This window comes from Pyrus communis, chromosome 6 (genome assembly GCF_963583255.1).
Source record: "Pyrus communis chromosome 6, drPyrComm1.1, whole genome shotgun sequence".
NCBI classification, from domain to species: domain Eukaryota; kingdom Viridiplantae; phylum Streptophyta; class Magnoliopsida; order Rosales; family Rosaceae; genus Pyrus; species Pyrus communis.
This window is the reverse complement of record NC_084808.1, coordinates 2,930,299-2,940,530: the sequence shown is the minus strand read 5'-3', so window position 1 is coordinate 2,940,530 and position 10,232 is coordinate 2,930,299. Positions and strand designations below refer to the sequence as shown.

General features: G+C 39.1%; 1 protein-coding gene across 1 annotated transcript; it reads right to left on the bottom strand.

Moving 5' to 3' along the window:
• Positions 1-228: 228 nt before the first annotated feature.
• On the bottom strand, positions 229-2,591 carry LOC137737145 (tetraspanin-8-like). The gene is made up of 2 exons (XM_068476536.1): positions 1,975-2,591; positions 229-753 (listed from the first exon to the last, which is right to left on the bottom strand). The coding sequence occupies exons 1-2, from the start codon at positions 2,476-2,478 to the stop codon at positions 454-456; spliced, it is 804 nt and encodes a 267-aa protein (XP_068332637.1). The 5' UTR covers positions 2,479-2,591; the 3' UTR covers positions 229-453.
• Between the last annotated feature and the right edge of the window lie 7,641 nt (positions 2,592-10,232).

Sequence of the window (10,232 nt, the reverse complement as noted above, 5' to 3'; positions counted from 1 at the left end):
TTGTCCCACAAGTTAATAATCTAAAATACCATAACAAGTATTGTCTTGAATAATATTATCACCGTTGGTATACATCCTGACTCAATAAACAAATAGATATACGCTCATGCATAACGTACATGTATATACAAATATTTAGAGCATACGATAAAATGACATACGTCGATGACCAATTAAAATATTAAATAAATAAATAAAACGAAATGACAGGGCATGCACACACAAATAAGTCTTTCCAAAACAAACAGAGATTCACTCACATAGCAGCTGATAAAACATCAAAATAGCAGCTGAACGACGTCGTAGCCAAAACCAAATGAGATCAAAGACTTTATACAAGAGATTAATATCAATAACCCTGGTCAATAAGATATGTTCCACTAATAAGAGCTAGCTGCCAATGCCAAACTATTCTCTACTTACATGCCAATATCTGATCGAACTCAGTGTCGCTTACTGTTTCCAATATCCATTGTCCATCCTGTTGTTCCTAAACGCGCAGCATCCAACCGAATACACCACGATGAGGAAGATAAGGAATACAATGTTGACAATGGCCGTCTTCTTCCAATTACTTTTTATGTTGTCCAGCAGTCCAGCCTTGCACGACTGACAGTTGAAGCACAGAACCTTTTCATCATTCTGCCATGCACTGCAGTCAGGGTTGGAGGAAACGGTGGCAGTGTTATTGGTCCAGGATATGGGGGTCACGTAGGTAAATCCACAATCATCCGATGGCTTACAGCAACCAGCCTGCAAATAAGTAAACACATTAGAAGAACCGTTACATTTGACAAGGTGAAAAACGAAATAACTACACACAATGCACAGGGCAGTTCAGTTTGTAGTTTTACTAAATGTATACAAAGCCAAACAAGTGAAAAAACATACAACTCAAAGACATCAAGAACCATAGATAGCAATTACTCCCAAGGCATTGTTATTAGTCCTACCCAGTTGTAATGGAGGGAAATTAACTATAGTGAAGAGGTAACTTCAAATGGAATTGTTTAAAGCACAATTAACGGGTATAAATACACATGTGGATGTGGATGCAAGGCGGTAGGTAGGGCGTCCACAACAGCTTGTTTCTAAAAGGGATTCTTATTTTCTTTCATGACACCAACTATATGCAATTTCAAAAAAGCATGATGCTACAAGGAAGCACGACCACCAACTCTCTAGTGAGTAAAAGATGCAAACCCGTGAGATGATATCATTATTCCCCTAGCATAACAATTTATGGACAATATTTTGCAGCTTACAAGAATCTAATTCAGTCGTCAAGAATCAAAGTGCCACCGGAAAACCACTAACGTAAAGTATAACAAGAGTCTAACAAAAAGCGTAGTAACGGAGGCACCCCCAACGTTGGAATGTACACCGAACAAGAACAGAGACAGCTCTCCAACCACAAAATGACTAGTAATGTAGTCTGTAAGACGGGATTTGATTGAAAGGTAAAGCAAAGAATAAAGCCTTTTTATCCATCAATTGAACTTTTCAAAAGTCACTTTATACCAGACAATGAATGAAATTGATATTCTAACACAATCAAATATCTCTAAATTACTTGTTCAATCCAAAATTCGAAAATTCGAAAAAGTCAGACCTCCTACACCAACATGCAAGATAATGATAATGTAAAACCAAAAAAGTTGAACTACAATATTCAGTTCTTAACATATTGTTCAGATCTCAAAGGACTGCACAAAGGGGAGAAAAATTATTAAAACCCAGATAAAATCAGAGAAATTAGAACATTATCAACATTCAGAAACCACAACTCAGACCCAGAAACAAACATATCCAAGACTTGAAACAAAATCTAGATTAAAATCAAAACAAATTTCACCAAAGGCAGGTTCAGAGACTAACATTTCAACCCAGTTGAAGAAAAAAAATTCAGATCTGGAGCAAGGATTAAGCAGAATTCAAAAAGAACCCAAAACAAAAAAGAAGAAAATATGATACCTGAAGCGCTGACAGGTTCTCAGAATACAAGGTCTGGATGGTATCATTGGCATACTTGTCCCTGAAAGTAGAGCAGACCTTGCTGTCAATGAGACAGCTCTTGATCTTGTTCCAGTTCTTGGTGCTGTTAACCCTCTTCTGCAGCCACTGCGAGTAGTCCCCGAGCTTGTACTCCTTGTACCCTCTGTTGGAAAGCACTTTTCCGGCGCCTTTGTTGGTGACGGCGAAGGCGAAGATGGTGACGGCGAAGAGGACAACGATGAGGAGGAACATGACGAGTAGGTAGACCCACAGCAGCCACGAGACCCGGCAGCAGGCGCCGATTAGGCCGGCCAGCGACACCAGCATCAGGAATACGCCGAGGATGATGACGGGCTTGTCTAGGAACTTCTCGCACTCGGTGCTGCCTTGCTTGCTCAGCCATACTCCGGCCCACACGATCGGAATCGACAGCAGGAACGTTATGAAGTTGAGGAGACCCACCAGGTTGTTGCTGACCCTCATTGTCGTCGGCGAGTTCAAAAACCCAGTTCGCAAAAAACAAGTTTTTTTTAGAGAGAGAGAGAGAGAGAGAGAGAGAGAGAGAGGTGCAGAAGTCGAATGAGGAATTGTGAAGATTGAGGAGGAGAACCCGGTGTTTATATGGTGGGTTTTACGGAAGCGTATCGGAGATTAAACCGTGTGGGGGTAGCGGAGATTAAACTAAACCGTGTCAAGTGTCATATGAGGATGATTGTTTCCTTCTCTGATTCGGAGTAGTTTCCAATACTGGCAAGGTAATAAATTTCACTCGGATTGACACCGCCACAAGCTCACATGCACGAAAGTCGCCAGCAGTTCAACTTACGAGTGAGGATCTTTTTTTGAGGAATCAGAGATTTTCAAATCATATTGGTTCATAATATATTATGCAATTAGAAATTATTGTAAATTTTTTATTTAAAATTGAATATAAATAATATCTGATAAAAACTGGTCGCATGACTCACAATGAACGGATGTGATTGGAGGACCTCTAAAATCCTAACAAAGGGATCCGACGAGAATCCTCTCTCACAACTTAGAACTTAGTTATTTGACCAAAAAGAAGATATAAGACACTACCCTCAATTCATACCTTTAATTTTGGATGTTTTTTTACAAACGATATTATTTACATTAAGAGTAAGTCTACCCCAATGGGATAGGCTAGGACAAAGCCTAAAAAATAGATTGGCTTCACTCAAATCCCCTCTAGCCAATCCAAATAGGCCAGCCCATAGCCCAAGCCAGCATATAGGGTGGCCCAAAATGTGCTGAGTAATGTACCGGCATATGTGACGTCAGCGAGACCCAATAATTTTTTTTGCGTCAGGCATGTGGGAAACACGAGTCAGTGAGAAACACGCGCGAGTGGGCGTGCGTTCTCGACTGAAAAAAAGTCGGTCGGGCCCACCGTCTCAGATGCAATAAAGGGGAGCGGGGAGAAGCCATGTGACGCTTATTCAGCTATTAGATTTCCAACGGCTAGTTTTCTGAACCATTGGATTTCCTACAGTAAAAAAAATTTGAAATTCAAACCCAACGGCTAGTGACGTGGCGCATTCTGGGCCGTCTGATTCCTAGATAAACGGTCCACAATTTTCGGCCAAAAAAAAAAAACAAACGGTCAGAATTATTATCGTTGCCCACGTGTTGAAATCTGGGCTGTTGGATTTGAATATTTTTCAAATCCAATAGTCCAGATTAATTAACTTAATAAAAATTAATAAAAAAATTGTTTAAAAATACAGAAAAAAATAAAAATAAAAATAATTATTTATTTCTATAAATACATAACCATCATCCTCCACCTTACACCACATTTCAATATTTTCAACAATTTCAACCAAAGCTTTCATATACTTTTTTGTGCAAAAAATGGCTACGTGGAAGGTCATCGAAGATGTTATGTTGTGTGAACGTTGGGTTCAAATTACTCATGACCTGATTACGGGTAATGAGATGCAGTCGTGAGAACTGTGGAGTAGAATTACTACAACGTTTTGAGAGAGGCTTGGAAAAGACGCTAGAAGCAGTCAAGGTCTTCAAGGTCGTTGGAAAAAACTCAACAACTCGTTTACAAGTTGAAAAAATGCCCTCTCTCATGCTTCCTCTAATCTAAGTAGTGGGAGAAGTTTAGCGGATCAAGTGACTATTTTTATTTATTTATTTGTATTCCACCTGCATCAATATTTTTAATTATTTATTTGTATCACACCCGCATTTTATAATATTGTCTCATCAGATGGGAATGTTGGAATGCTGGAATGTTGTTAAAGATTGTCCCAGATACAAACTTGTGCCAACCGGTCTAGAAGTTGTCATGCATGACATCCTTCTACATAGTTCGCCAGAAGCAGACCCGGACCAATAAGAAGGCGATACATTTGAAGAGCGGGAAGCGGTGCCTGAAGCAGTGCTAGAGACGACTCGTCGGTCCCTAAGGCCTCAAGGTAAAAAGGCGGCAAAGAAAAAAGGGAGTTCTTCCAAGAATGACTACACAAAATATATGGACGAACTTGCTCGCCAAGGTGAATTGAGCATGGCTCGAGAAGCAGCTAGAGATGCGGCAAAAGTTACGACTATGCAAGCAATCTTAGCAGCTACTAGGAGACGTGATGTGGCTAATGAGAGACAAAGAGAAATACTTAATCGAGAAATGGAGATGCTTAGAGAAGAAAGGATGGCTCAAGCAGATCGTGACACTATGAACAAGCCTCTCATAGGAATGTCTTCGAATTCTAAATATTTTTGGACATCGGAAAAAGGAGACGTGGTGTGAAGGAGGCGTGCAAGAGACGAGGGAACAAGTGGAGGGGGTTCTAGCTACACAGATCCTAGCACCAAATATCCTAGCTCCTTAGACTTTATATAATTTCTAATTTATTTCTAGTACTTTATGTAATTTCGTATTTATTTTTAGTACTTGATGTAATTTCTTATTTATTTCGAGTACTTTATGCAATTTCTTATTTATTTTTAGTACTATATGTAATTTCTTATTTATTTCTAGTACTTTATGTAATTTCTTATTTATTTTTAGTACTTTATTTAAATACACCAAATAAAATTACATAAACACACCAAAATAAAATTACATAAACACACCAAATAAAATTACATAAACTCACCAAATAAACTTAAAAACCCACACCAAATAAAATTACATAAACTCACCAAATAAAAATTAAAAAAAAAACACACCAAATAAACTAAGAACTTTATTCTTCCACCACAAGCTCCTTTTAAATTTCTTCATGTTGTTTCAATCCCCACTGGTGCTCAATCAAGTCACTTTGACAGCATAAGTGCATGTATGGTTGTTGTGACAACCCGTCCCTAATTTTACAATTTTATAAATTTTAAAAGCGTGATTTTATGAAAATGCCCTTAGAGGCGAGGGTGTTGACCTTAGTTGACCATGGGTTAGAGACACGCGGGACTTATTCTTTTAGTATGTCCTTGTAGTACTAGTGTTTAGTTGGGCTTATCACCGATATTTATTTCCGAAGGTAAATAGTTTGAGAGTGGGGTGTTACAACTTACGCATATTAGGCCATTTGTATATATGTTTATATATATTTGGAAATATTATGATATGGTTGAATTTCACATTTACATTCTTGTATATCCATATGTATGTTACTTGCACATAATTAAAGGTGAACGCTCTGAAGTGTAAAGGTGAACGCAGGACGCACAGGTTAGTTCATGTGAGTTTATGGTATTAGTTAAAATGATGGAATTATGGCATGACTACATGTAAGTTTTAGGCAACTCTGACCTTGTCGTACAGGTTGCAATAATAGGCAACTCCGACACTGTCGTACTGTTTGCCCATGAGTTGTATATGTTACAATGGGTGCAGGTAGAGCTCATAACCCTGCACCCCGGTGTTAGTACTCCCGCCCATGGCCAGGGCACAATCCTTCACGTGATGTTCACCTCCCGTACCTTACGCTCACCTTGGATCCAAGGTAGGTGCACAATCCTGTCGTACAGACCACTATAGGTGGTTCCGACTCGTAGATGACCCGCAATTATTCGCACAGTCATCACGTGATCGTAGCACTTAAGTGTGCTTATTTACACCCAGTCCTGTTGTATATACCACTATAGGTGGTTCCGACTCGTGTGCAGGGATATGTGAGAAGCTATGGGTTCAGCTGTACAGGCCACAAGAGGTGGATCTGGTTGACATATTACTTGGATATGGGATGAAATGTGAATAAGTTGTACAGGTCACTATAGGTGTCTCCTGACTTATATGCTAGCATTGATTGATGAGATATGGATAAGTCGTACAAGTCACTATAGGTGACTCCCGACTTATATGCTAGCATTGATTGATGAGATATGGATAAGTCGTACAGGTCACTATAGGTGACTCCGACTTATGTGCTAGCATTCATTGTTGAGATATGGATAAGTCGTATAGGTCACGTGAGGTGACTCCGGCTAGCATGTTGATGAGTTATTGGTTCAGCCGTACAGGTCACAATAGGTGGATCCGGCTGACATACCATTTCCTATTGATTTATTTCACCTGAGTTACTTATTCTTGTTGAGATATTTGACACGGCATAACTGTGAGACTGTTATTTAGTTAAACTTTAGAGTTATAGTCATGCCTGTTATTTTCTGGGAAATTATATAGGTGTTACGACGAGGGGCTACTGCGTTTGGTAATTGAAATTGGTTTGAAAAGTTTTGTTTTCTTATGATTTGTATTGCGTGGGGCTACAGAGTTCCGTATCGACGAGGATTCGTGGCACTTTTCAGTACAGATGTTTTCTTATGATGGTATAATCATTCCCTTACCTTACTGTACTTTACTTATGCTCTGTATTGCGTGTGTAATGGGTTCGTTCCCTGATAGGAGCATATTTAGGCAACTTAGTTGGCTTGTTCTTGTGCATTTACGTTGCTATTTCTTAGTTCTTTAAGTATTTTAAGTTATTTTCGTATGTTTTCAGGTTCTAAGGGCTAAAGGAGCAAAGAAGTGCATTTTGGAGCCTTTTGGAGCACTTTTGGGCTAAGGATGGATAGCTTATGCTTGGAACCAAAGTGTTGGACGAAATTGAAGGCCTTGTAGGCACTTTAGGACACAAAACAATGGCCCTAGCCCAATTACACAACCTTTCCGTGAGCTTAACCCTATTTCCCTTCCCTTGCCGTGCAAGGGGGAGCATTTTGGGTCCATTTTATGCACTTAAACCCTAGCCCTTTAACCTTGCAGCCCTATTCTGATTTATTCACTTTCATTCATATTTTATTTCACCCTAATTCACCCTAGCAACCACCATAACATTATTCTATCTCAGCCGTACCCACCAAATCCATTCAATCTTCATGATTGCAGCCACATGTTTTCCCATTCTATCATTTCAGCACATTCACTTCCATATTCCCTCTTTAATCCACATGCATTCATCATCATTCACCCTAGCTTGCAGCCACATGCACATTCACCCCTTTCTCCACACCTTGCCGTGCACATGCATTCCCCTTTTCAATTCCAGCTTTCCACCAACAAATCTAGCTGTCACTCACATGCATTTCCTTCATTATTTCAGCCACATGCACCCATAATCATAGAGCCACATGCAATCTTAATCATTCAGCCACATATTCTCCCATTCTCCCTATAAAACCATGCATTCCCTCACCAACAAGGAGGATCCCTTTGTGCCGTGCCTTCCTCCACCATTCCAGAAATTCATACACACTTCACATCATCACACAACCATTCCTCCATACAAATACCACCCCAAAACTTATCCTTAGACCTTGTGCCGCAACAAAGAGGAAGAGAAGAGGGCCTAAACGTTCATACAATTCAAGTTTGAGTTGTTGGAATGTTTAGGTGTTTATTTTCCTTTGATTTCAATGTTTAATTTCAATTCTCTTTGTCTTGTACGTATGAGGAACTAAACCCCCCCTTGGCTAGGGGGGGATTCGAAATACATGTTTATGCTTGCGATATGATTTGATTACTTCTAATTACGTTTCATAAGTTGTGAATTCAATTTACTTATCTATGTGAATTACATTGATTTGTGTGTGTTGGTTGAGAGTGCACGCTTAATTATCATACATAAATTGGATGCTAGGATATAAGGAAATTTCACCTAATCGTTATGGAATTATATTCACAAGTAGTAAAAGTTGATGATCTCAATTGCGTTAAGTAAATTCTTGGCATAAGTTTCATGCAATTCATAGTAACGAGTGCTTCGTCAATGCTTATGGCTTTCAAAGAACTTAATGATTCTTGCTTGTATCTCTATTATGCAATTCATATAGGGAACTTGTGGGGAATGTTTTGGGTTGTCGTATGCAATCATCCAATTCAATAACGTTAGGAAAATCTGAGGGTTAATTAGTGCAATTCACGGTTAATCTGGGGCGTTGAGAATTCATGGTTTATTGAAAAGCAATTGGAAATCGTTTTATATGCAAGTATAACATGTGTGGAGATGAACCCCTTAGCTAGCTTCCCATCCATTCCATTCCATCAAATTCGTTTTTACAATCTGTTCTAATTTTACAAAGTTTTAAGTTTTGTTTTCAAATTCGTCAAAACCTCAATCCCCCTTTACTTTAGTGTCCAATTTAGTTAGAAAGTGTCTTAGTTTGTGTTTCTAAGTGTTTTGAATCAATTTATTACCCAATTTCGTCCAAAGTAGTCAAAGTGCTCAAAATTGCCCAGATTATGTTTTTAAGGCAGTTTTGAGTGTTTTGGTGCTGTTTTGAGTCTTTTGGTTTGTCTTAGTGTTTTAAAGTTTAGTTTTGCATTCTTTGAGTCTAGTATAGTGTTTTATATTTTGTTTTTACGTTTTTGAGTCAAATCCAAGTGATTAACAATCCCTCCTAATCCCCGGTCTAGAACGATCCCTACTTACATTCTTCACTACAATTGTCAAAAAGAGGGTTTAATTTGTGTGCGTATAATTCCCGCATCAAATTTTGGCGCCGTTGCCGGGGATTAGCAACTTTGCTAATCCCTTGGATTGTTACTTTCTGTTTATTTTAGTTTTAGTTTCTGATTTGTGTTTTGTTTTCTTTTGTTGATTTTAGGTACTAGAGAAGCACAACATGGCACTTGATAATGCTTCTCTTTTGTCACGGCTCATGGAAAGGTCCCAAATGCAAAGCGTTGGTACATTTGATCTTCAATCAAGGAACGACGTGTTTTCCAATACTTACAATTCGGATTGGAGTGATCATTCAAACTCTATGTGGTGGGAACCTCAAAATGTTCAAGAAAAAGGATATTGGCAGCAATATGAGGAGTTCTATTCAAGACCTATGCAGCCACCACAACCTGCCCAAACAAATTCAGATACATCTTTCTATAATGATATGCTTACTAAGTTACTCACCAATTTGTCTCAGGGGCAAGAAAATCAAAACGAAGCAATGCAAAATCAAGACAAGAGGGTGGACAACTTGGAGAAGCAAATTGGGCAGATAACGGAGTTCGTAGGACAATTTCGAGACCAAGGCAAACTCCCTAGTTCAACCATTGCAAATCCGAAGGGAGGATTTGAAACTGCCAAGGAAATCATCTTGAGAAGTGGCAAAGAGGTTGGAACGGACCCTCAACCATCAAAATCAAATCACAAGGAAGATGAAAGATTGCAATTTGAGGAAGAGGAATACACCCAAGCCACGGCAAGGGTGGAAACACCTTTGCCGCAGGCACCTATTACCCCTACGCCATCCAATTCAGGTAGGGTTGTTCCAAATTTCATTATTTCTAACCCCCGTTCCAACAAATATCCCTATTCCTTGCAGGTTCATGAATTCCAAGGAAGAAGAAAGTGAAAAAGACATCTTGGGAGCCCTTCCAAAGGTACAAAGTATGGAATATCAAGAATTCGTTAAAGAGGATATACTTGAGACAACAATTCCCAAAGAAGTTGGATTTTATGACACGGGACAAGTCATAACTCTCAAAACACCAAATCTAGCTGAATTTTCTGGTCCTACAACTTTCGAAGGGGTGTTTATTCTTGAGTTCATGTCGGAGCACACAGGTAAGCCGCCTCCCCGAATTTCAATTTTCTTTTATACTAATATGTTGTTAATGATTCAGGCATCCACTCTAGAATTTAAACCATTAACGGATCATCTCAAGTATCACCTCCCATTCAAAGATCAATTTCATGCCGTGGGCTCCAATGGGGAATGAGCATACCATCGTCCGGCTGGAAGACGTAAAAGAAAGCGCT

Coding starts and splice junctions, on each gene's coding strand:
- LOC137737145 (XM_068476536.1), bottom strand. CDS start 2,478: ATGAGGGTCAGCAACAACCTGGTGGGTCTCCTCAACTTCATAACGTTC. Junction 754..1,974: donor AGAACCTGTCAGCGCTTCAG/GTATCATATTTT, acceptor ACTTATTTGCAG/GCTGGTTGCTGTAAGCCATC.